At 36.7% G+C, this 27,199-nt stretch overlaps 3 protein-coding genes and 1 pseudogene across 3 annotated transcripts; 1 reads left to right on the plus strand and 3 right to left on the minus strand.

Annotated features, from left to right (window-relative positions):
* The first annotated feature begins 4,438 nt into the window (after nucleotides 1-4,438).
* LOC136781622 (uncharacterized) lies at nucleotides 4,439-5,808 on the plus strand. The gene is made up of 4 exons (XM_066740517.1): nucleotides 4,439-4,641; nucleotides 4,752-4,975; nucleotides 5,259-5,403; nucleotides 5,586-5,808. Exons 1-4 carry the CDS (start codon nucleotides 4,439-4,441, stop codon nucleotides 5,806-5,808), a joined length of 795 nt encoding a protein of 264 aa, XP_066596614.1.
* An 8,110-nt stretch (nucleotides 5,809-13,918) lies between these two features.
* LOC136781623 (GPN-loop GTPase 3 pseudogene) lies at nucleotides 13,919-14,750 on the minus strand (annotated as a pseudogene).
* Nucleotides 14,751-18,804: 4,054 nt separating this feature from the next.
* Nucleotides 18,805-19,389, minus strand: LOC136781624 (uncharacterized). Its single transcript, XM_066740518.1, has one exon. It carries the CDS (start codon nucleotides 19,387-19,389, stop codon nucleotides 18,805-18,807), a length of 585 nt encoding a protein of 194 aa, XP_066596615.1.
* Nucleotides 19,390-19,410: 21 nt separating this feature from the next.
* Nucleotides 19,411-23,688, minus strand: LOC136781625 (uncharacterized). The gene is made up of 5 exons (XM_066740519.1): nucleotides 22,895-23,688; nucleotides 22,018-22,762; nucleotides 21,276-21,789; nucleotides 20,539-21,035; nucleotides 19,411-20,451 (listed from the first exon to the last, which is right to left on the minus strand). The coding sequence occupies exons 1-5, from the start codon at nucleotides 23,686-23,688 to the stop codon at nucleotides 19,411-19,413; spliced, it is 3,591 nt and encodes a 1,196-aa protein (XP_066596616.1).
* Nucleotides 23,689-27,199: the final 3,511 nt, after the last annotated feature.

The following is a 27,199-nucleotide window of genomic DNA, read 5'->3' on the forward strand; positions in this document are numbered from 1 at the left end:
AAATCACTGTTATAACAAAACTAAATATTTAAAGCTTAATGAGAATTAGTAGAAATTTTTTTAAATGTACCTAAAATGGCCACTCATGAAAATCTGATAAAAATACATATTTTTCTTAACTATAATCCCCATGAAGGTACAAAGTACCTGGAGAGAGCATAAGTTTACGGGGTTGCCAGGTAAAAGGTGAGAGGAAAGAAGACTGGCTACCATTTTAGTACCTGTAGAAATGTAGCTATATATATTATTATATATATATGTCATATTGTTAATCTAGAATATCGTGAACCAAGATAAATTAATAATACGAAGTGAATGTAGATGATTGGTGAATGGCGGGAAATAGGAATATTTACCAAATGCAAACTGATGCAACCTGTCCATTGAACTCATTAGAATGTAGTGTAATCTATAATGGGCTATTACCGTTATTATATAAACCTATTAAGGTATTTAAAGTATAATACTTTAAATAAATTAAAAAGAAAAAAACAATAATTTATATAAAAATACGTTATGGAAAATATTGCACATTCAAATTAGCACAAGAAGTTTATAAAAGTTTGATTGAATTTAATAATTGCATATAGAATAAATAAAAAGATATTAATGAAATTGCTCTCTCCAGGTACTTTATACTGCCATGTTATTTGCACATCAACACAGTAACAATAAAGTAAAAGTGTTAGGCTGTAGTATATACACATACTAAGTCCATACTGCATATTACGTAAAATATCCATCAAAAATAAAGAAATTTATTATTAGAAAGTGTTGATGGCATGAATGCATCATATATCATCTAGACTCTACCAGAACTATATCCATTACCTTAATGTTACTGTATTGGTATAAATGGAGAAAATACTTGAATTTTAAAATACTTTTTCAATGAAACAATAAATAATCATAAAAAGTTTTGCTTTTAATATTAAATTTTTCATTAACTTACAAAGAATCTCGGAGAATCATAATGTCAATAGTGTATTCTTATCCATCTATGAATTTATTAATCTTAAATCTAAACATTAATACGGTAGAAATAATTTAATGTAAGCTTGCGTTACTGTATAATTTATGCTTTGAATTTTGTAAAAAGTGAATGCTGGTTTGCTCTTGAAGAGACAGAAGATTTCTTATATTCATAATAAACGGCATAATCAGCTCCGGAAATTGATGTCATATTACCAGCTTTCCGTATAATCTAAAATGCATAAACGGTAATGTAATATATGAAATAAATATCCTATATTGAAATATAAATCAATAAATATCAAGTAACACGGTAGTGTTACGCGGCAAGTAATTTAAAGAGCCGCGCGACACTACCTACTTTTACGCCAAGTTTGGACTCATAATTTTTCCGATGGATATATTTTCCGATCGGTTCATTTAATGAAAATTTTGATGAAACTTTCATTGTATAAATCGATTATAAGCTTTCGAATGAGACTACAAATGTGTAAATTGGTTCACTGAATGCTGAGATCTCACGATTACGTTCCACTAATAGCTCAAGTCATTTCATTTAGCGTTTCTTCTCTTCCCGACCAAGATTTTGGTGTCTTCATCGGACCTCTCACTCTTGCACGTTTAAGCGTTATCTTCTGTCCTTTACTTTTGCTCTTTCGAATGTGTTGGTGCTATAGGTGTGAAACTGATTCCAATATGGCCGCAACGCAGGCGCGACGTATATGTAGTATCCATCGAAGTGTTCGTTTTGTTAGTATGATTCGCACGTGAGTTTTCCACGTGAAGTCATAGTTAAAATTTGGATGCATCAATTATATGGCAGTGATTCAGAAATCAATTAGATAAGTATTGTTTGTTAGAACAAATATTTAAATATTTGAGCAGTGGTACTTTGTGGTTTCTTTGTTTTCTAGGTTACAGGAAATAGAGTGACTAATAGAAAACCATGCGTTTATAAACGCTCATCACATTCCAATTAATAAAGTAATTGGTAACAAAATGATGCCAAAACAAGGAAAGTAGTTGTGGTATAGTATATAACCCTTAATACGCGCGCGCGCAGATTATTTAGGTTAGTTTCAATGCATCTTAAAGAACAAATTAAAAGTTAAATAACATTTTTCAATATCTGATTTTTATTTACTCAGTTTTAATATTAAATGTGTTTATCAATATTATTATTATAGTATGTGTTTTCAAAATTACAGATTGTGTTAGGAAAATGCAGAAAGCAGATGAACGAATGGCAGATCGAACAACTTACATATATAAAGGTATGCAGAAACATGAATTAAACATACATTGATCTTTTGTGACTAATTTTAATGAGGTTAGAAGGTTGTATTGATAAATATATCTTCTTTCATCATTTAAATTTGCCATAACTTGGTTTGTACGTATGTTTAAAAATTGAATCTAGATATTTTTATGTATTTATATACGCAGTTACATACCAGCATATGCTTTAAGCTTACTCAGGTTATTTAGATCAGATATAATGGATTACGATGGACAAATTAGAAAGTAAATAACAATTAATATTTAGATTTAATTCAGTCTTAGTCTTTCTGTTATATATGTTAGTGAATATTATTATTGTTTCCTAAATAGCAGATTGTTTTGAAAATATGCAGGAAATAGCCGAATAATCGAAGATCGATGAGAATGATATTGACATACAGCAACTGTTTGTGACTAATTTCAATGAGGTTAGAAGGTTTTATTAACAAAATAAATCTTCTTTCATCATTTAAATTTGCCATAACTTGGTTTGTACGTATGTTTAAAAATTGAATCTATATAAGTACTTTTATATACTTATATGCAGTCATATACCAACATATATTTTAAGCTATTGTTATTATATTCTTATAAAATGATTGGCAGCTAATATATTCTTCAAAAATGCAACAACAAGTATCGGAATGGGAAAATAAGGTAGAAGTTATCAAATTGTATCCAGGTGCTGATTATGTAGAGTATGATCCATTTATGGATATTAGAAAATCATTCAATTAGACAATGCTACGGAGGATGATAAATTTAGATTTCGAATAAAAAGAGGCCTGGTATTTTACACTGCGTAAGATCTATAAAATTGTAAGACAAAAATATTAAAATTTATAAATACATATTCATGTTTATACAGATATATTTTTTTGTATTAATTTCAGATTATGTTGGAAAATTCTGTTTTGTATATAGTGATACATGGTGCTTATCAATAAACTCTAATACAATAATATTGAGATACTTATTTCAATTTAATTTGTGACTTGCAGGTAGTGGAAATTTAAATATTATCACATTTTCGGTTCATAGCCTCTTGTATTGTTATTATATTCTTATAAAATGATTACCAGGCAATATATTCTTAAATAATGCAACAACAAGCATCCGAATGGAAAAAAAGAGTAGAAATAATTTGTATCCAGCAGCTGTATGTTGAGTATGAGCCATTTGTGGATATTATAAAATTATTCAATTATATTATGTTTGAGATGAGTTTTATGTAGCAAAGCAACAATTAAAAGGAAAATTATATTATATAATACGTACATATCCAATTTTAATTCAAACCAATTTTCTCTTAAGTAGCATTATTTATATAATAAATTTGTCTTATTTACAGGATATGTCAGAAAGAAGAAGAAGCATCTAGAATAGTGGAAAATTGGGTAAACTCTCAAATATTTGAATAAAGGTATGCAGAAAAAAATTTTAACATACGTAAACTGTTGGTGCCTATAATTATTGAAGATACAAGGTTTAAGTAATAAATAGATCTTTCATCATTTAAAATTGTCATTAAGTGTTGTGTATATATATTTAAATAGTCAGCTTGGGTACTATTATGTTTGAGATAAAGTTTCAGTAGCAAAGTAACAATTGAAGGGAAAATGATATTGTATTATACGTATCCAATTTTAATTCAAACCAATTGACTCTTAAATAGCATTTTTTTATATTATAAATTTGTCTTATTTACAGGTTATCGTAGAAAGAAGAAGGAGCATCTATAATGGTGGAAAAGTGACTAAGCTGTCACATATTTCGTAAAGGTAAGCATATAAAACATTTTAACATACGTAAACTGTTAATGCCTAATTGTTGAAGATACAAGGTTTAAGTAATAAGTAGATCTTTCATCATTTAAAATTGTCATTAATTGTTGTATATGTATATTTAAATAGTAAGTCTGGGAACTATTATGTATGACTTGAGCTATAGGTAGCAAAACAACAATTGAAAGAAAATTATATTGTTTATATTAATATGTATCTAAAATTAATCCAAACAAATTTTCTCTTAATTAGCATTGTTTATATTAAAATTTTGTTTTATTTACAGGTTATTTCAGAAAGAAGAAGGAGCATCTATAATACGTTTATGGAGTAGCTCAAGTGGCGACGCCACACGGCCATAGGTAGCAATTCTTGTAAGCAAGAGACTGCGGGAACGAAGCATGGATCAAAGCGAATCATCGCAAACTCTAACTAAAATGAATGCTGAAAAATATATTATTAAAAAGTCATCTCGAGTTTGTTGTGTTGTTGGATGTACATCTCGCGATTCTAGAAATCCAGATGTTAAATTTTATTCTTTTCCAGGAAGACCTTGGGAGACTGAGCATCGGAAGAAGTGGGTTATTTCAGTTCGCAGATTGGAGTAATTATATTACCTGATATTTTCTGTTAAATAAATTCGGATATAAATATCAATATATTAATTATTATGTAATAGATGTCCTACATTTTCTTTTCATTCTTTCCTGTTAGTGTAAAAGGGAAATTATGGCAACCAAACAAAAATTCAAAAATTTGTAGTTTACATTTCGAGGGAGGTAAGCGATCCGAAGATCCAAGACAAACTGCATACTATCCAACTATATTTCCGGATGTCTATGGCAAGTTAAAAAAGGTTGACTTGCAAAGAACACAGAGACTTGAAGCTAGGAACCGTAAATTAGAATCATCATGCTCTGGTATTCTCATATCTGAAGGTATTTTTTCTGTAAGCTTTGAATGTGAGAAAGAAAATAAAAATTATTTTTTTCTAGAAGTCAGTCAGATTTTACATTCCCCTAAATTAGGGATTAATGTGTCTGCTCAAACAGAGTGGAACACCGCAATAGAGGAAAAGGCTGATATATCAAATATTTATTGTTGACAGAATCCAACAAGCATCCACCCAAGCATACATTATTATTAAAAAATATTCAAATGGTTCCAAGAAGATTATCGTAGAAGAACGAAATAAGCCTTTAACGAAAAATGCTCGAGTAGGTTGTGACGCTCAAATGAAATCAGGATTCTCAGGTTGGAACACAATAAAATCAGATCAAGATATATTACAATTGACTGGAATTAGTCAATCGATTTTTAATATTCTTTTAAAATTTATCAAGCCTAAAAATCACGGGCAGCCTCAGTATTATAAAGTATTAAATGCTCCAAACAGATTACTTTTATTTTTAATGAAAATTAGATTAGGTTTAACTTTTGGAGCTATTGGGATTATTTTGCAAATTTCTCCTGAAGCTGTTTCCGATATATTCTATTAAGTTTTGGAAACATTGTATGAATATACAAAACTTGGATATTTTGGCTAAGCAAAGAAGCTATTAAAGAGTCTTTGCCGACTGCTTTTAAAAACTACCCAAACTGTCGGGCAATTATAGATTGTACAGAAATTAAAGTTCAGACTCCAGCTGGGGTAGATCAGCGTGTTATGATGTATTCATCATACAAATCTGGCTTTACTATCAAATTTTTAATTGGAATCAGTCCATCTGGCATGATAACGTTTGTATCTAAAGGATATGGTGGCCGATGAACTGGTGTATTCATTGTTATTGATTCAGGATTTATTAATTTGGTAGAGACTGGAGATGAAATTATGGCTGATAAAGGCTTTCCAACAATTAGGACTGAACTCTTTAAACGCCAATGTGTACTAGTTATGCCTTCATTCGCAACAAATCCTCAATTTTCAAGAGAAGAAGTTCTTGAAGGTTATAAAATAGCAAGTGTTCGAATTCATATTGAGCGCGCAATTCAAAGAATTAAAATTTTTAAGATCACACAAAATATTACTATGGATTTGTTGCCGAAAATTGATCAAATTATATACATGTGTTGTGTTTTAGCAAATCTTAAACAGCCTATAATTAAAATGATGTAAGTGATGGTATTGAACAAATGTCTGAATAAACTTTTGATATTGAAATTTAAATATTATATTTGTTTCTCGCAGCATATATTACAAGTATAAAATTCGCAAGTGTTAGAAACATGGTTTATCTGGCAATAGAATATTACTATTATTTTTAACATTAATAAAATATGAAATATACAGAGCATGTGAAAAAGTTCTTTAGCAATAATAGTTTTCAGTATTAGAGATTACACCCTCCAAAAATTGTTCGTTTCGATGAATTGTCAGTAAAACATAGTTGTTTCGAGACCAAATGAATAATTGACATTCTTTTAATTGTGTTACGTACAAGGAAATTTGTATTTGAGTATAATAGATATGGCTCTCTTTCAACTCAAGCTCATGAGCAGCACTAAAAATTAAATAATCGATAAACGATACTTTATTTTTCTTATCAATAATTAATTTGTCTCTACAGGAGTAAGGACACTTAATTTCAATAAGTTGCAGTACAGACTCGTTCCAAGTGATTCCATCTGGACTACAACCTAGAAAAGGCTGATTTACACATATCACTAGACTAACATGGAAATTTTTTTATTTATAATTTTTGCTAAATCTTCTTTAGCACGTAGCTCCATTTCCAATCCATAACGCATGGCTTCTGTCATTCTACCATCGTATTTTTGACGTATAAATTGGATTGCTAAACTTTCGAAATTTTTTTGTCTCGTTTTAATGCGATGGGCCTTGTTGCTTGCTGTAATTCTATAGAATTTTTCGCGGTACCAGGAAGCTGTTTGAGACTGACCAATTGAATCGAAACAAATTTCTCTCCATCTTTTATTGTCCACAACAACTCTTTCGTCATATAAGGCATTATACTGTTGCGGACATTTCATAATTGAGAATTTTAATTTCGATTTATCCACGGTTGAACACTTAAACGCATGATATGATATAAAAGAATTGAAGACTTGGAGATCATATAGACATCCTATCAAATCTTTTCATTTGCAATCTCGTTGTATTCTTATTACTTCTCTATCTACTCTCATATCGGTACAACGTTTCTCACATTTCATCATAATAGAAAAGGAGCAATTTTCTGCCAGGAAAGAATCTGTGACATTTTGGACGTCATCGAATTTAAAAAACTCTCTCAGCATAATATTTTCTTTCACCCCTGTCAAAATTTCGTTTATTCTGCAACCTTTTCGATATTTTTCTAACTGAACTTCTGAAGGCTTCTTCCATATCATAGGTTCATCTGTTTTAGAAAGGGTATTCTCTGTATTTACATACAAACAGATTGCTGCTGCATGTTTGCAAAAGCCGTTACCGGCTTTACACGTACATGTTGTATTCACCACACTTCGGGTGGCATTAAGCTGTTGGAAGATGAGAAAAAAATAGAAATGGAGGAATTGCTTCTTTGATATCGAAACCCTTATAAATATCTACACCATTAGATAACCAATAAGCATAAATATTCCGTTTAAATACAATATGTTTATTATTTTAATAATACGTAGATTTCTGTAGGGATCTTAAGAAATGAAGTATTTGAACAAAAAAAGGAAAGGGAAATGTTTATAGGTACCTCTGCAGCAGGAAAGTATAAATTTTCTTTTGTTCGTGTGCTCAGAGAGCCAGGAGTCTCTCTAAGAACTGTACCCTGAATAACGGACAAATTGTCGTTTTTTTTCTCTCTAACATTACTGACGTGATAACCAGTAACCAACTTTTGACCTTTCCTTATAGTCTTTTTGCGAAAAAGATCCAAATTAACTGATTGAAAATGACCGTAGAGCATTCTATTCATGTTTAACAATTATTTGCCCTGTTTATAATAAGACAAATATCCGTATGTTAAATAAAATTTTTTAAATGTTTATCCTATATCGGCTACAGCCAGGTATAGCTAGATATATCTTGCTCACATTTATTGCCCGAAAAGCCCACCAGATGGCACGCGCTCCGTCCTAAAGCGCTACTCCGCTACTCTATAGGGGGAAATTGGCTAAGCAGTCACATGTTTGCGTAAAGATATGCAGATAAAACATTATAACTTACAAAAACTTTTGGTGACTAATGTTAATGAGGATAGAAAGTTGTTGTAATAAACAGATCTTTCATCATTTTAATTATTCATTAATCGATGTATATGTATATTTAAAAAGTAAGCCTGGGAACTATTATATATGACTTGAGCTATAAGTAGCAAAGCAACAATTGAAAGAAAATTGTATCGTATAATACCTATCTAATTTTAATTTATACATATTTTATCTTAATTAGCAATGTTTATATTATAATTTTCTTATTTACAGGTTATATCAGAAACAAGAAGGAGCATCTAGAATAGTGGGAAATAGGCTAAGCAGTCACTTGTTTGCGTAAAGATATGCAGATGAAACATAACTTACGAAAATCTTTGGTGACTAATTTTAATGAGGATAGAAGGTTTTAGTAATAAGTAGAACTTTCATCATCTAAATTTGTCATTAATTTCTGTATATGTAAATGATATTGATTAATACATTAGAGGAATAATGAAACGTGATTATATTTCTTCATACGCAAATGCAGTTATACAGTGCATTGTAAATTGTTATTCAATTAGAAGTACTATCTCGTATAGGAGCAGACAATGATCTAAAAACTTTTATTCTTGCTTACAGAAACTATTGATAAATCTGTAAAAAATATTGATATTAGACAATATGCTGAAATCCAATTTGTTGGAAAGCGGCAGTATGATGCTGGTGATTTAATCACTGCTCTGTGTGATAAATTAAGTTGCTTGAATCGCGTTGTGCAATATTATCTAACAAAAACGGACAAATGCAGTACTTCATGTTGTCATACAGATATTACCCAATCTTGTAATAATATTTTATTACTTACGCTATTTGATGGTATGAAGAGTTTGTTAATTCCCAAAAAATTATGCATAAGTAATTCTTGGAGCACACGAAAGAAATAATTCAGAGCAACTTCTCTAAGTGGAAAAAAACTATAGAATTCTTTGTGCAGTAATTGCATGAGTTCTTTAGAACTTCAGCAAAAAATTGCTAGTACAGTTACTAACAAAGCTCTGATTGTTAAATTATCATTATATAATACCAAAATTGAATATATAGAAAACGTTAAAGATTGGATTGTTCTTAAAAACTGAAACATTAAAGGTATACCTATTGAGAAATTAGAAATGGGTGATAAAGTTTATAAAGCGAATTGTGCGATTTTCCATAACGGCAAGGATGCTGCAACTGGTCATTATACGTTTTTGATTCGAAAGGATAAATCATGGATATATGCGAACTATCATATCGTTCAAAAGAAAACATGTCCCAGAAATTCAAAAGGTTCGTTTATCATATTCTTTGAGGAAATTTAATTAATTCAATATTACGTTATTCGTATCTCTAACGGCTGCTTTTATAAATGTTGAAAGTTGTTATCATGGGTAAAAACGTTTTACTCGTGATAACATGTTCAACAATATTAGCACCACGGCTGCGTTTAAAACGCCATTTCACTAAATATTAGCCGCAATTATAGCGCCTTCGGCTGCAATATATCTAGTGAGTAAAGTATTTAAAAATGATATGATTTCCAAAATGAGTTTCTATCATTATTAAAATTATTTTCTCACTGAGTATCGCGCCGTTTCAAATAAAATCCCGTAATACATATTTTTTGTTTAGAAAATTATTGTATCTTTTTTCATCAAAACTATTTATAACGAGTTGATATGTAATTTTTCATTGTTTTTAGCTATATTTTTTCAATGTAGTATTTAAAATGTTGTACTTTTCCTTTTTTAATATTGTTAAATAAAATTGATTATTGTTCACATTATAAATATTTATATATTTCAATTTATATTCCCTTCCAATAAAATTTATTTATTAGAATACACATTCTTTCTTTAAGAGTTTCACTACATTTTGTATTATTTGCATAAAGAAATTCTTAAGATGTATCTTTGTCACATATTACAAAAAGCTCTGAGATCCCTAAAAAAAAAAAACACTTTCGTGTAAAAAACAAGGGCAAGTAATTTGGTCCTTTCTCTCCACAAAAATTACAATCCCAATAAAATACCATCAAAAAAAAAATTTACACAAAATAAATCTCAAACAAAAATACCGGCAACACAAAGAATTGAAATCATTTAAATTCGACAAGTAATTATTTGATCCCAAACAAAAATAGCGGCAACACAAAGGATTGAAATCACTTATAAATTCGACAAGTAATCAAGCGGTAATATAAAGCACTGAGGTCGCATAATTTAGGCAACTAAAAAAATGTAAATAAATAATTAATTATTATATCATTGTTGTATACATACTACTTGCCAGGAGGGGCCAAAAAGTGTAGAGTAGTATATATTTCAATATGCAATTGTAACGAAGATTTAAATATACATAACACTATTTGGCCCCTCCTGGCAAGTAGTATGTATACATAAATGATATAATAATTAATTATTTATTTACATTTTTTTAGTTGCCTAAATTATGCGACCTCAGTGCTTTATATTACCGCTTGATTACTTGTCGAATTTATAAGTGACTTCAATCCTTTGTGTTGCCGCTATTTTTGTTTGGGATCAAATAATTACTTATCGAATTTAAGTGATTTCAATTCTTTGTGTTGCCGGTATTTTTGCTTGAGATTTATTTTGTGTAAATTTTTTTTTGATGGTATTTTATTGGGATTTTAATTTTTGTGGAGAGAAAGGACCAAATTATTTACCGTTGTTTTTTACACGAAATTGTTTTTACTTGGGGATATATATCATTCTCATCGATCTTCGATTATTCCAGCTATTTCCTGCATGTTTCCAAAACAATCTGTTATTTAGGAAACAATAATAATATTCACTAACATATATAACAGAAAGACTGAGACTGAATTAAATCTAAATATTAATTGTTAAATGTTATTTACCTTCTAATTTGTCCATTGTAATCCATTATATCTGATCTAAATCGAGTAAGTTTAAAGTATATGCTGGTATGTATCTGCGTATATAAATATATAAAAATATCTAGATTCAATTTTTAAACATACTTACAAAGCAAGTTATGGCAAATTTAAATGATGAAAGAAGATATATTTATTAATACAACCTTCTAACCTCATAAAAATTAGTCACAAAAGATCAATGTATGTTTAATTCTTGTTTCTGCATACCTTTATATATGTAAGCTGTTCGATCTGCCATTCGTTCATCTGCTTTCTGCATTTTCCTAACACAATCTGTAATTTTGAAAACACCTACTATAATAATAATATTGATAAACACAATTAATATTAAAACTGAGTAAATAAAAATCAGATATTGAAAAATGTTATTTAACTTTTAATTTGTTCTTTAAGATGCATTGAAACTAACCTAAATTATCTGCGCGCGCGCGTATTAAGGGTTATAGACTATACCACAACTATTTTCCTTGTTTTGGCATCATTTTGTTATCAATTACTTTATTAATTGGAATGTGATGAGCGTTTATAAACGCATGGTTTTCTATTAGTCACTCTATTTCCTGTAACCTATAAAACAAAGAAACCACAAAGTACCATCGCTCAAATATTTAAATATTTGTTCTAACAAACAATACTTATCTAATTGATTTCTGAATCACTGCCATATAATTGATGCATCCAAATTTAAACCATGACTTCACGTGGAAAACTTACGTGCGAATCATACTAACAAAACGAACACTTCGATGGATACAACATATACGTCGCGCCTGCGTTGCGGCCATATTGGAATCAGTTTCACACCTATAGCACCAACACATTCGAAAGAGCAAAAGTAAAGGACAGAAGATAACGCTTAAACGTGTAAGAGTGAGAGGTCCGATGGAGACACCAAAATCTTGGTCAGGAAGAGAAGAAACGCTGAATGAAATGACTTGAGCTATTAGTGGAACGTAATCGTGAGATCTCAGCATTGGGTGAACCAATTTACACATTTGTAGTCTCATTCGAAAGCTTATAATCGATTTATACAATGAAAGCTTCATCAAAATTTTCATTAAATGAACCGATCGGAAAATATATCCATCGGAAAAATCGTGAGTCCAAACTTGGCGTAAAAGTAGGTAGTGTCGCGCGGCTCTTTAAATTACTTGCCGCGTAACACTACCGTGTTACTTGATATTTATTGATTTATATTTCAATATAGGATATTTATTTCATATATTACATTACCGTTTATGCATTTTAGATTATACGGAAAGCTGGTAATATGACATCAATTTCCGGAGCTGATTATGCCGTTTATTATGAATATAAGAACTCTTCTGTCTCTTCAACAGCAAACCAGCATTCACTTTTTACAAAATTCAAAGCATAAATTATACAGTAACGCAAGCTTACATTAAATTATTTCTACCGTAGTAATGTTTAGATTTAAGATTAATAAATTCATAGATGGATAAGAATACACTATTGACATTATGATTCTCCGAGATTCTTTGTAAGTTAATGAAAAATTTAATATTTAAAAGCAAAACTTTTTATGATTATTTATAGTTTCATTGAAAAAGTATTTTAAAATTCAAGTATTTTCTCCATTTATACCAATACAGTAACATTAAGGTAATGGATATAGTTCTGGTAGAGTCTAGATGATATATGATGCATTCATGCCATCAACACTTTCTAATAATAAATTTCTTTATTTTTGACGGATATTTTACGTAATATGCAGTATGGACTTAGTATGTGTATATACTACAGCCTAACACTTTTACTTTATTGTTACTGTGTTGATGTGCAAATAACATGGCAGTATAAAGTACCTGGAGAGGGCAATTTCATTAATATCTTTTTATTTATTCTATATGCAATTATTAAATTCAATCAAACTTTTATAAACTTCTTGTGCTAATTTGAATGTGCAATATTTTCCATAACGTATTTTTATATAAATTATTGTTTTTTTCTTTTTAATTTATTTAAAGTATTATACTTTAAATACCTTAATAGGTTTATATAATAACGGTAATAGCCCATTATAGATTACACTACATTCTAATGAGTTCAATGGACAGGTTGCATCAGTTTGCATTTGGTAAATATTCCTATTTCCCGCCATTCACCAATCATCTACATTCACTTCGTATTATTAATTTATCTTGGTTCACGATATTCTAGATTAACAATATGACATATATATAATAATATATATAGCTACATTTCTACAGGTACTAAAATGGTAGCCAGTCTTCTTTCCTCTCACCTTTTACCTGGCAACCCCGTAAACTTATGCTCTCTCCAGGTACTTTGTACCTTCATGGGGATTATAGTTAAGAAAAATATGTATTTTTATCAGATTTTCATGAGTGGCCATTTTAGGTACATTTAAAAAAATTTCTACTAATTCTCATTAAGCTTTAAATATTTAGTTTTGTTATAACAGTGATTTGTACTCATTGTTAATCTATTCGTTGTAGTTCTCCTAAAGCCCAATAAGGTTAAAAAATTTTGTTATAAGAATTTCATACTTAACTATATAGCTCCTATTACTGTGAAAAAGATTAATTAGGTAAATCAATTGAACACTTTTTTGTCATGCAAGATAAGTTTATGTAAAAATAAATTTACATAATTTACCATGAGAGCTTCACTTAATTATAAGTTTGCTCTTTATATAATTTAGCTTTAGTCTCCAAGTTTTTCTGAATAATATAAAAAAATGCATAATTAAACTGTTTAAAATGTTACATTAATTTTATAATAATTTGCACTATCACTCATTTTAATTAGGTTCATCAAAGTGTTGTGTTTTAACATCTGCATCTCCTCCATATTGTATAATGTCAATTGTTGTAAGTTTAATATCTGATATACATTCCTCCTCTTTGACATTTAATCGATAAAAACGAACTAGGCAGTAATCCTCAAACAGCCTACCAAAAGCTTCTGTCAACTTCAAAAAATATTTTACATTTCAAGATTCATTGCTCATATCTGCAAATAAACAATATGGATTAGGCTCTAAGTAACCATACATTTTTCTTGCATACTTTGATAATAAATCTACCTTGCTTTAAATTCTTACATGAGGTATTTTAAGATTTATCATAACACTAAGATCAGCCATAGTGCTAGATAAAAACACAGCTCCATCATAAATAGATTATCTTTTAAAAATACACTACATATATGAAAATTTAGATTTTGCAGCATGTTAATCGGTTGGCGTATGACTGTCATTTGTGTGTACTGTTCAATTTGACCTGGACTATCAAAGATCCTGTAGCCACTATCTACATCTCCTAATATTTCATCCAGTTAAACATAATTCTCCACCAAATATCTGCAATTAATACAACAAAATATATCTTTAAAAACTTAAGTATGTATTTATATTTTAACATCTTGGTCTCTGAATTTTATATATCTTACTCCATGCTAAATACAAGGCCTTCGTTTAGTCCAACTCCCAATTCATCATCCTCCATAGCATCGTCTAATTGAATAAATTCTGTAATATCCATATATGGCACAGACTCAAAATATTCAGCTGCTAGATCCAAATTGATTACTTCCACTACTCTTTTCTCTTCCAATGCTTGTTGTTCTTGCATTTAACAATATATTGACTGCCTATCATTCATAAATATGTAATAATAATTCAAGGTTATGAGCAGAAATTGTGATAATACTTACATATCCACTACCTGTAGCTCCCGTAACTAATTGAGCTTATCTCATTTTTATTTTATTAGACTACAAGAATAGGCACCATGTATCATCGTATACCAAACAGAATTCTCCACCATATATCTGAAAATAATACAACAAAATATAGCTCAAAAAACTTAAATATGTATTTATAAATTTTAATATCTTTATCTTTGAATTTTATATATCTTACTCCATACTAAATACAAGGCCTTCGTTTGGTACAACTCCCAATTCATTATCCTTCATAGCATCATCTAATTGAATAAATTCTGAAATATTCACATATGGCTCAGACTCAAAATATTTAGCTGCTATATCCAAATTATTACTTCCACTACTTTTTTTTCATGTAATGCTTACTGTTGCTTTATTGAACAATATGTTGACTGTTAAGCATTTTATAAAAATATAATAATAATACGAGAGGTTATTTACAGAAAATGTGTTATTAATATTTATTCCACTATTCCACTACCTGCAGGTCACAAAACTCTAATTTAACGTATCTCAATTTCATTTTATTAGATGAGCCAACAGTTTCCGTAACTAGTTAAACGTATTGCATATTCATTTTATTAAAATATAAGAATAGCCACTATATGTATTGCCATCAATTGCAACGTTTGAGAATATAATTCTGCGGCTGTGTTCATTTATGTACTGTCAGTATTGAAAACCTATAGTTTACGTTACATACATTATAGAGTTTCAGCACTTGCAGTTAATAAATGAACGCAGCCAAGATCACAGCTAATAAAGGATAGAAGATACAGTAGATGGATCTGTAACGTGAAAGAGTGAGAGATCCGATGCAGACACTATACCTCGGTCGGAAGAAATTTTTCGGTCGGAAGAAATTAATGGAAAAGGGCACTTCAAAAATACAAATATTAATATCTCTACAATGTTCGAACCGATTTGAATGTTTGTGATCTTGTTGGAAAGCTTATATCGACATTGTAATATGAAAAATTTATTAGATTTGATTAAATAAACCAATTACCAGATATATCAATCGGAAATATCCATAGGTATAGTTTTTTTCAATCTTGGCGTAAAAGTAGGTAGTGTCACGCTGTCTTTTAATTACTTGCCGCGTAACACTACCGTGTTACTTGATATTTATATATTTTCAACACTGTGCTAAGGAGAAGTATACTTTCAACATTTATGTGCATCGGTGATTATCAAGAGTATATTAATTGCAAGAAATTGTTAAAGTATTTAAAAACCATATGCTAAACTTCCAGGTATTGAAATCATTAACAAAATACATTTTTAGTTGTTTCTTCTCTTTAAACTGATGTGGGTTTCAACTGTCCGATAGGTTATACCTTTGTCAAGAATTAGCAGCATAAATGTAACAGTAATTGGTGCTAAAAAGAAATGTGGTATGCAAAACGACAATGTCAGATTTAATTATATGCTTGATTGTAGTTTATTTAAAGCTTTGCGAATTGCTTTTCCAGTCATGCCCCTGTATCACCCCAAGCAGCTGATGGAGTTACTGGAGTTTCGCAAAGTCAGATTTTGGTAAAAAGTCAAATGTTGATTAACAAATGGAATGATTCATGTTTCTTTAAAATATTATTTTCTTTGAAGAATTGAGATTTTTAAATGATTAATTTGATTTTAGGTTTACTCAGATGTTATCATTTAGTATTTTACAGTCACTGTGCAAGTGTATTATAGCAAATAGTAATACTTGTGCTTTGACTTAAATACATTTGGTACAATTGAATTAAAAATCCAAGGAGGAAGGTTCGCACACATACTGACTATTGGAGTTGAATAAACAATTGGGCTTTTCACTCCTGCATTCTGGTACTAGAATCAGGCAAAGATGCAAGCATTGAAAGATTGGCAGAGTAAGAATAAGCCAATATTCATAAAAACGTCATCCATTGTGCGAAACAATGTCCCATGAGAGCTCCGAATCTGTGGTCAGAAGGGAAGGTCTTATTCTAGAATAAAATTCAAAGCCAAGGTAATAGGCAAAATGAGTCGTTTATTTAAATAAATAAAAATATACACAATTTACAATATATATTTACAAAAACCGCTAGACTAAAATTTTCGACTTTCTAGGGAATTTGTTCTCGTCAACTTCTAGGGAATTTCGGTAGACCAATATTCCCAAGAACCCCAGAAACCAGAATTCCCCAGAAAGGAACGCTGACTTAGAAGCTCCCGGACTGGGCAATTTTCCCTGGGGTATTCCCCAATAAAATCCCTTGCCACGGGAGGAAGCGAAGTAGGAGAAGTGGTTTTAGGGAAGGGGAAGTCCCCTTACCCCTCAGCCTCCTTCTCACAGAGCTATAGTGGCTCCGAGCCACCCCAACCCCTAGGGTGAATTCTACCCCTCCCACTACCCGACTCTTCCGAGAGCCCTGGACTGGAGGGTCGGAACACTGGGTCCGAGGTAGTCCTCGGAGGCAATGTGGAGGGGAAGGAGAGGGTTTAATTTCTCCCGGGAAGTCCCCGGAGAAATCTCCCTTAGGAGGGAGGATATTGCCGCAGAGGGTTAGTCCCCTCTTGGTAGGCGGTGGGTGGTTGGGTGATACTTACCAAAGTAGTCGACCCGTAGAGTTCGACGGTGGAGGCGCTCGTTTGCTGGCCTGGTGGAGGCGTCAAAAAATGCCGTGGAGGCGGAGGTTCCGGAAGGCTCAAAAAGGTGCTGCGGTGCTTTGCTTCTGCTAAGCGATCGAGCAAGGCTGAGGTGCGATGGGTCCTTATCAAGGACCCATCTATATAATTCCGCGGCACGAAACTTGCCAGCGAGAGAGCTGCTCGTGGCGCTGGCCATCTAGTGGTCAGGCGCGCAAGCTATGCCGCGTCCGCGACGCGCCAGGGCCTGTAGACACGCAAGCGCGCCGCGGTGTGAGATAGAGAGAGACAGGTGGAGCGGCTACACGCTGTTGGTCTAGCCGTCCCCTGTGAACGCAATAGAGACAGGGAGATATAGCAAAAATGTGGAATATACTTCTCAGCATTTTTGCTCCTCCCGATCTCGAACAAACTCCTTCCGTTGACGCGATGGCGTCAAGACAAGGAAGAAGAAAGTTAACTCAGTTTAAACAAATTTTATTTACAAAAAAAAAATAAAAGATATAAAACTGATAGGGAGGAGACGACTATTTTTTCAGCTTCATATGCAGCTTGGCTGAATGAAGCTCTAGGGCCGGCGACCACCGCAGGGTTATTTTGCCCTGCGGGGCCCAGTCCTTCCAGCGGCGCAACTTCAGGGCCGTATAGAGGGGCACCTCTATCTCCTGCCCGAATGCCCGGACTCTGATTTTTTTAGCATTGCGCTCGAACTCCCTGGCGCTGGGATCGTCGAGGACTTTCCCACACCAGTTCGCCGAGGCAATGCTCTTCTTTGAGGCGATGACGGGCCTCTGCCGTCTCGCCAGCGGTCGTGACGCTGGGGTTGGAGGTGGTGACGGTGCCGGCGTCTTCTTTTGCCCCTCCAGGAGAATATGGCCGAAAAGTAACCGAAATTCAGACTCCTCCCGGGGGGCATGTAACTCGAGGGCATCGTCCCCCTCGTCCTCATATCCGATGCCTAATAGGTGAGCCAAGGGATAATCCGCCATGATCAATCGCGCTGCACCAAAAAAGGCAAATGATGAGTACGAAGACTCAGTAAGTATCGTGGGAGTTTTGGAAGAAAAGACATGGCGGAAATCATAAGTGTTCCTGAAGGTTGGAACAGGAGACAGGACGACCTGAAGAGTCCCAGGACGCCCGAGAGAGGAGGTGGTAACCTGAAGAGTCCCAGGAAACCAGGAAAGATAATAGACAACCTGAAGAGTCCCAGGAAGCTAAGAAGGAGAAAGTTAAGCGACCTGACGAGTCCCAGGAAGCTTGAGAAGGAGAGATGACAACCTGAAGAGTCCCAGGATGACGTAAGGCAGGGTAAAGATAGACCCTGATACGACCCGAAAGCAACGGCTAAGAAGGGAGTTTACAAAGTTGCGAGAGACTCCGATGAATCTCTTTTCTCGCGGTTTTAAGTATAGCTACGCGAGCTACCCCATCCACCCCTGGGACTAGTTTGAGAATCCGCCTCAAGGTCCACATGCGCGGGGGGTTGTTGGGTACTTTGATCAGGACCAAATCTCCTTCACCAAATTCCGAGTTCGTGTTCTGCCATTTTGGCCTATTCTGCAACGTGTGGAGGTATTCGGAAGACCACTTCTTCCAGAATGTTTCGGTGATTCTAATCACGTTTTGCCAACGGTTTAATGACGATTCGCGTAAATCCAATGTGGAAAATTCCGTGGGAGAATTTAACGCCCGACCTGACAAGAAATGCCCCGGAGTGAGTACGTCCAACGACTCAGGATCATCATGTAACCGCGAAATAGGCCGTGAGTTGAGGCAGGCCTCAATCTTGGACAGCAGTGTGGTCATTTCCTCGAAATTAGGCACGAAAACTCCGATGGAGCGCTTCAGGTGGTGCTTCATACTTTTTACAGCACTTTCCCAAAGACCACCCCAGTGGGGTGTAGCGACCGGGATGAATTTCCACTCCATTTCGCTGAGGGAATCCGTTGTCTAAGTGCGGGCGGCTTCTAGAGCGCATTGGTAGGCGCGTTTGAGATCTGCGGCCGCTCCTTGAAAGTTAAGGCCGTTGTCGGAGTACATAAAGGCGGGTTTTCCACGACGAGAGATAAACCGGGACAGCGCGGCGAGGAAGGCCTCGGTATCCTGTCGAGAGACGAGTTCCAAGTGAACAGCACGGGTAGATAGACATACGAACACTGCCACGTAGCATTTTATAGATTTTGCATTACGACCGCGATGTAATTTCACCAGAAAGGGCCCGGTATAGTCTACTCCGGTGTGTTCAAAAGTAAAACTGCGAGAAACCCGAGCGGCAGGAAGTGAACCCATGAGTTGGCTACCGAGTTTAGCGCGTTCGCGAACACACGTGATGCATTTGTGAACGCATGACTTTACTAGATTTCGCGCATTCATGACCCAAAACTTTTGTCGCAACGTGGACAAAGTCAATTGGAGTCCCCCGTGAAGTGTATCTAGGTGGGTTTGCCTAATGAGTGTGGCAGTTGTGTGGCAATCCGGTAGAATAATGGGGTGCTTCATTTGTTCAGAAATTTCGGCTTTCCGAAGCCGCCCCCCTATTCTTAAGACTCCTTGTGAATCAATGACCGGATGTAAGGAAAGAAGCTTTGACCGAGACGGTATACGTGACCCATGATTCAAGGCTGAAAGCTCGGCTGCGAAGTGTGTCCGTTGAACAACCTGTACTATAGCGACTATAGAGTCGCGAATCTCTGAAGCGGACAGGAGGGAGTCCTCCCATTGGCCGGTTTTCCTGGTCCGCTGGACAAATCGAAGAACATAGGCCATAACTCGGACCAGTTTAGACCAAGACGAAAACTTATCAAAAAACCAACACTTAGTTGTGTCTAGTTGAGCGGTTAACGCTACCTTTCGACTTTCTTCTGCGGTTTCAAAGACCTGAACAGGATTTGCGGTGTGCTCACGGAGAAAAGCAGGCCCATGCCACCAAAGTGAGTCCTCTGATAACTGTTGAACACTGGTTCCTCTTGAGCACAAGTCTGCAGGATTCAACTTAGTGGGTACATAATGCTAGCTGGCTTTAGGTAAATGCGTTTGAACATACGAAACGTGATTGGCCACAAATGTCTTCCAATGTACGGGTTGCTTTGCTATCCAAGCTAACGCGACCTGCGAGTCCGAGTAACACCGAATCGCATCACAATTCCCGACCAAGCTTGCCTTGACGTGAACCAACAACTTGACTAGAAGTGCGGCTGCAACCAACTCCAACCGAGGTATTGAAGTGGTCTTAATAGGCGCGACCTTTGTTTTAGACATTACTAAATGTACCGAAAGATGACCGTTTTCGTCCGTGAGACGTTCGTAAGCGACTGCACCGTAGGCCAGCTCTGAGGCGTCGCAGAATCCGATTAATTCGCGTTTTCTAGTAGTAAGTAATTGTCCAGTCCACCGTGGAATACTCAAAGCCTGAAAGTCGCAGAGCTGCTCATAGCACTTGAGCCACTTGGACTGAATAGGCTCAGGAATCTCTTCATCCCAAGAGAGTTTAAGTAACCAGGTGGATTGCCTTAACTGCTTTAAAGTGATGACTATGGGAGAGATCCATCCCAATGGATCAAAGATCTTAGCATTCTCTGATAAGAGGATGCGTATGGTTAGTACACCAATAGATGAAGGAGAAACACGGAAGCGAAAGCTATTATCCCCGTGATCCCAATATATGCCCAAGACTTTACTTGACCCAGCAGGATCCTCAAAGAAAGAGTGCGGCTCGGTAGGTTCAAGCGGGGAAGTCCCCGGTTGATTGAATGCCCATTTGCTCAAGGAGAAGCCCCCTTTCGCTAGTAGAGCGATGAGTTGTTCCCTGACCGAACTGAGTTGTTTTAAGTCATGAGCCCCGAAGAGTATATCATCTACGTATGTAGAATTTAATAAAACATCCTGCGCGAGAGGGAAGTCAGCCCCGTCCGTGGAAGCTAATTCGCGCAAAACTCGCAAGGATAAAAAAGGTGCCGGTCCCGTACCATAGGTCACCGTGTTGAGTTCGAAAGCCTGAAGCACACCGGAATCAGTCTTCCATAAAATGTTCTGATACTTGCGGTCCTCAAAACGCACAAGAATCTGTCGGAACATTTTAACAATGTCCGTCACGCCAACATATCGAAAGGCACGCCAATTCATTATGTTCCGCGTGATGTCCTGTTGGAGCTTGGGTCCAGTGAATAACGTGTCGTTAAGCGATACGCCCGTAGATGTTTTAGAAGATGCGTTGAATACAACGCGAATCTTTGTCTTCTGGTTCTCGATCTTAAAAACTGCATGATGAGGCAGGAAGACGCGAAATTCAGAGTTCATAGGAACAGGAGACATATGTCCTAACAATTGATACTCCCGTAAGAATTGAGAATAGCTTTCAGCTTATTCTGGAGAGGTTTCCAATCGCCGAAGTATTCGTGTTAAGGTTTTCTCTGCTACCCGAGAGGAAGAACCTAAGCTGTGCTTCTCGATGTCGGATCGAATAGCTAAAGCAACGACAAAACGACCTGAGGTGGTGCGTGATACCGTATTCACAAAATGTTGTTCACAGAGGGAGTCCTCTGTGGACATGGGTTTGACTTCCGGAACTTCTTCCAGTTCCCAGAAGTCGCGAAGAGTTTTTTCCACCTCAAAGCAATGATGCATCGTGACAGTATGAGAGTGACCCGTCTTGGGTACGACCCCAGCTACGATCCACCCGAAAATAGTCCGCTGGGCAAGCAACGTATGATCAGGAGAATGCAAGTACGGACCTTCCATCAATGCTGCAAGATAGTCTGCCCCAATAAGCATGTCAATTGGAGCCCTGGTTGACGCGAAGTTATCGGCCAGATCAATTTCGCTGAGTGCTGGAAACGACGACGGAGAATAAGTCGAAGGCATATATTGCGTAATCCTTGGTAAGATCAATGCAGTTATGTCCAACGAAACACCGTGTCGTGATAGAGAATGAAGCGTAATCTGTACCTCTGCTCGAACGTTTTGAGCCGAATTCAGAGAGACGCCATGAATGGTCGCGTTGACACGTTTTCGTGATACCCGTAGTTGTTGAGCTAGATTTTCCGAGATAAAGGAAGTTTCTGAACCCGTGTCCACTAAACCGCGGACTATAATACGAGAACTGTCATGAGCGTCAATTCTGGCAGAGAAAGTGTCCAATAGAACTGATCGAGTGTCGGAAACACTGAGATGTGTTGTAGTATTCGAGCTAGAGGGTCCTGGCTCGGAAGAGGTGTTGACCCCGGGGGTAGTCCCCCGTGCCTTGCTCCCCCCGGTGCCAGATTTGTCAAAATGCAATAAAGTATGATGCATTTTACTACATTTCCTGCATCGTGACGAAGAAGAACAATTGGAGCAACTATGCCCGGGCCTCAGACAGTTGATGCAAAGATTCTGTGAAAATGCGAACTTTGAACGGGCCTGAGGGGTCAATGCAAGGTAGTCCTTGTTCTGATACAAGAGATGGTTACTACCACAGTGAGCGCAACCGGTACTATTCACGCTAGTAGCGTGTGACTTCAAGGATCTCCCCGATTCCTTCTTGGAAGTCTTAGGTTTGTTACCTAATGATTGCAAGGAGTTAATATGACGCGTTAGAAACTCAGAGAATTGAATGAACGTGGGATAATCCTTGCTGCTTCCCAGATACATCTCCCAAGCCAAACGAAGGGTGTCATCCAGTTTGTTCTTCAGCGAATGAACAATTATGGGATCCCATTGATCGACGCCGTATCCCATAGTTTTAAGGGCGTTGAGAGCAACCGTAACTGAGTCCCTAACTTCTTTCAGAACCTTAAAATTGTCACCCCGAAGCATGGGTACTTGCGAGGTCTGATCTAAGAACGTATCCGTGATCATCCGTTTGTCAGTGTACCGAGCTACCAGAGTGTCCCATGCTATCTCATAGTTCTCGGAGGTTATCGCTAAAGATTTAATGACCGTAGCTGCTTCTCCTTGCAGACAGGATTTTAGATAATGGAACTTGTCCCGACCGGAGACATACACTTTGTCGTGAACAATGGAACGGAACGTTTCATAAAAGTTGTTCCATTCTAAGTAATCCCCGGAAAATTTCGGTAAATCGATAACTGGAAGCCTAATGTGGTTTATTTCGCCTGAAGGTGCAGTGGGACCTGATGCCGACATTACCTGATTGGACCGAAGTTCATCTAGATGTCCTAGGATGAATTCTTCCGCGTCACTAATGGCATCAAGGGCCGCTTGATACCAGCTATCGGTTACGTACTCCATTTTAGCTAATTCTGCCGGTTTAGTGTGAGTAGTGATCTTAATGTGAGTTTTATATGCAACATTTTAAGCCACTTCTCTACGGCTGCAAGCCTATCTTCCAAAAAGGGAAGGGTGAAATTGTGCACTCCACGCTTCTTAACGTTAACGACCAACCGAACGAATTCATCCCGAATCATGGGCACGTAGTTGATGGCTTCTTATAATTCCCCTGAGCTAGCCATTTTTGAAACCCTATTCCAGAACAAAACCACAATCCAAAACACAGCCCGGAATGCCCACTCAGGAACACTGATGTACTTCGAACGTTTTTTGCCGGAAATCCGGCTCGAAGGACCAAAAATTTGTGCGAAACAGTGTCCCAAAAGAGCTCCGAACCTGTGGTCAGAAGGAAAGGTCTTATTCTAGAATAAAATTCAAAGCCAAGGTAATAGGCAAAATGAATTCTTTATTTAAATAAATAAAAATATACACAATTTACAATATATATTTACAAAAACCGCTAGACTAAAATTATCGAATTTCTAGGGAATTTGATCTCGTCAACTTCTAGGGAATTTCGGTAGACGAAGATTCCCAGGAACCCCAGAAACCAGAATTCCCCAGAAAGGAACGCGGACTTAGAAGCTCCCGGACTGGGCAATTTTCCCTGGGGTATTCCCCAGTAAAATCTCCAGCCACGGGAGGAAGCGAAGTAGGAGAAGTGGTTTTAGGGAAGGGGAAGTCCCCTTACCCCTCAGCCTCCTTCTCACAGAGCTATAGTGGCTCCGAGCCACCCCAACCCCTAGGGTGAATTCTACCCCTCCCGCTACCCGACTCTTCCGAGAGCCCTGAACTTGAGGGTCGGAACACTGGGCCGAGGTAGTCCTCGGAGGCAATGTGGAGGGGAAGGAGAGGGTTTAACTTCTCCCGGGAAGTCCCCGGAGAAATCTCCCTTAGGAGGGAGGATATTGCCGCAGAGGGGTAGTCCCCTCTTGGTAGGCGGTGGGTGGTTGGGTGATACTTACAAAAGTAGTGGACCCGTAGATTTCGCCGGTGGAGGCGCTCGTTTGCTGGCCTGGTGGAGGCGTCAAAAAATGCCGTGGAGGCGGAGGTGCCGATAGGCTCAAAAAGTTGCTGCGGTGCTTTGCTGTTGCTAAGCGATCGAGCAAGGCTGAGGTGCGATGGGTCCTTATCAAGGACCCATCTATAATTCCGCGGCACGAAACTTGCCAGCGAGAGAGCTGCTCCTGGCGCTGGCCACCTAGTGGTCAGGCGCGCAAGCTGTGCCGCGGCCGCGACGCGCCAGGGCCTGTAGACGCGCAAGCGCGCCGCGGTGCGAGATAGAGAGAGACAGGTGGAGCGGCTACACGCTGTTGGTCTAGCCGTCCCCTGTGAACGCAATAGAGACAGGGAGATATAGCAAAAATGTGGAATCTACTTCTCAGCATTTTTGCTCCTCCCGATCTCGAACCGCCATAATTTAAGGATGAGACTCATTGGATGAAATTCTGTAAAATTGAGTTAATAACTGTTGATTGTTTTCCTCTGTTACCTATGCTAGTATTCTAGGCCAAAGGCAGTATACTGGTCATTGGTATGGATGAAAAAATGCACGTTTATTCTCAATTGAGACTCAGTCCAAAAATTAATGGTTTCCACTCCATTTTGCAGCACCAGAAATCCGACCAGTTTCAACAGTGTATAGAATTTAGCGAAACGAACACACACACATTTGAGAACTCTGGCACAGGAAATGTTATAAGGACAACTCGCCAATGTATCTCCTATATCACCTTTGTCAAGAATTAGCAGCATAAATGTGATAGTAATTGATGCTAAAAAGAAACGTGGTATTGAAAACGACATTGTCAGCTTTGAATATATGCTTGATTGTAGCTTATTCAAAGCTTTGCGAATTGCTTGTCCAGTCTTGCCCCAATATCAACTCAAGTAGTTGATGAAACTAGGGAAGTCTAGCAAGGTCAGATGGTGGTAAAAGTCAAATGTTGTTAAACCGAAAATGTAAATTAATTAAAACATACATTGTTCGAGATTGGGAGGAGCAGAAAATGTTGCGAAGTAGATTCCGCATTTCTCTGTTATATCTCCCATCTCTATTGCGCTCACAATAGACGGCTAGACCGACAGCGTCTAGCCGCTCTATCTGTCTCTCTCTCCACGGCGCGCTTGCGCGTCTTCTGGCCCTGGCGCGTCGCGGCCGCGAAGCGACACTACTTGCGCGCTTGGCCACTAGGTGGCCAGCGCCCGCGGCAGCTCTCTCGCTGGCAAGATTAGTGTCGCGTAATTATATAGATGGGTCCTTGATAAGGACCCATCGCACCTCAGCCTTGCTCGACCGCTGCTACCCGCAGCAACAGCATCACCTTTTTTTGAGCCTTTCGGCACCACCGCCTCCACGGCATTTTTGACGCCTCCACCAGGCCAGCCAACGAGCGCCTCCACCGGCGAACTGTACGGGTCGACTACTTTGGTAAGTATCACCCACCACCCACTGCCAACCAAGAGGGGACTACCCCTCTGCGGCATTTCCTCCCTCCTAAGGGAAATTTCTCCGGGGACTGCCCGGGAGAAGTCCACCCTCTCCTTCCCCTCCACACTGCCTCCGAGGACTACTTCGGACCCAGTGTTCCGACCCTCAAATCCAGGGCTCTCGACGAGTCGGGTAGTGGGAGGGGTAGATTCACCCTAGGGGTTGGGGTGGCTCGGAGCCACCATAGCTCTGGGAGAAGGGGGCTGAGGGGTAAGGGGACTTCCCCTTCCCTAAATCCACCTCTCCTACTTCGCTTCCTCCCGTGGCTGGGGATATTACTAGGGAATACCCTAGGAAAAATTGTCCAGTCAGGGAGTTTCTAAGTCCGCGTTCCCTCCTGGGGAATTTTGAGTCTTGGGGTTCTAAGGAATCTTCTGCGAAAAGAAATTCCCTAGAATTTAACGACAGCAAATTCCCTAGGCCTTCGCCATTGTAAATATCGCGGTTTTTCTTGTACATAAAAATACTTTGTAAACGTTTGTATATTTTTTATTTATTTGAATAAAAAACACTTTTACCTATTACCTCTGCCTTGAATATTTTATTCTAGAATAAGACCTTCCTTTCTTACCACAGGTTCGGAGCCAACTTGGGGCACTGTTTCGCACATACATTTTACTTAATTATTTTTATATGTTGAAAGTATGTTTATTGATTATGAAAAATTTAATCAAACTTTTATTATAGTGAAACTGAAAACATTAAACAAGTAGCCGGGGCATTAATTATGAAGTTCATTTATGCAGAATGCATTACAAATATCAATAATTTCAATGTGTTGACTGTGATATTTTTTCAATATTAATATATATTATTTTATTAGTTAAGCGCTGCTGTTTCAAAAAATGAGAAGTGTGGAGATTTTCTTTAAATTCTGTAGAAAAATTAAAAGAATTATTTAATTTTTTAAATATTATACTCTTACAAAACGTTATGAAATCCCACAAACACCAGACTTCGCCTGTAAAAAAAGGCGGCAAG

The sequence above is a fragment of the Prorops nasuta genome, unplaced genomic scaffold (assembly GCF_024137725.1).
Source record: "Prorops nasuta isolate Cenicafe-Biocafe unplaced genomic scaffold, Cenicafe_Pnas_1.2 PNAS00023, whole genome shotgun sequence".
Lineage (NCBI taxonomy): Eukaryota > Metazoa > Arthropoda > Insecta > Hymenoptera > Bethylidae > Prorops > Prorops nasuta.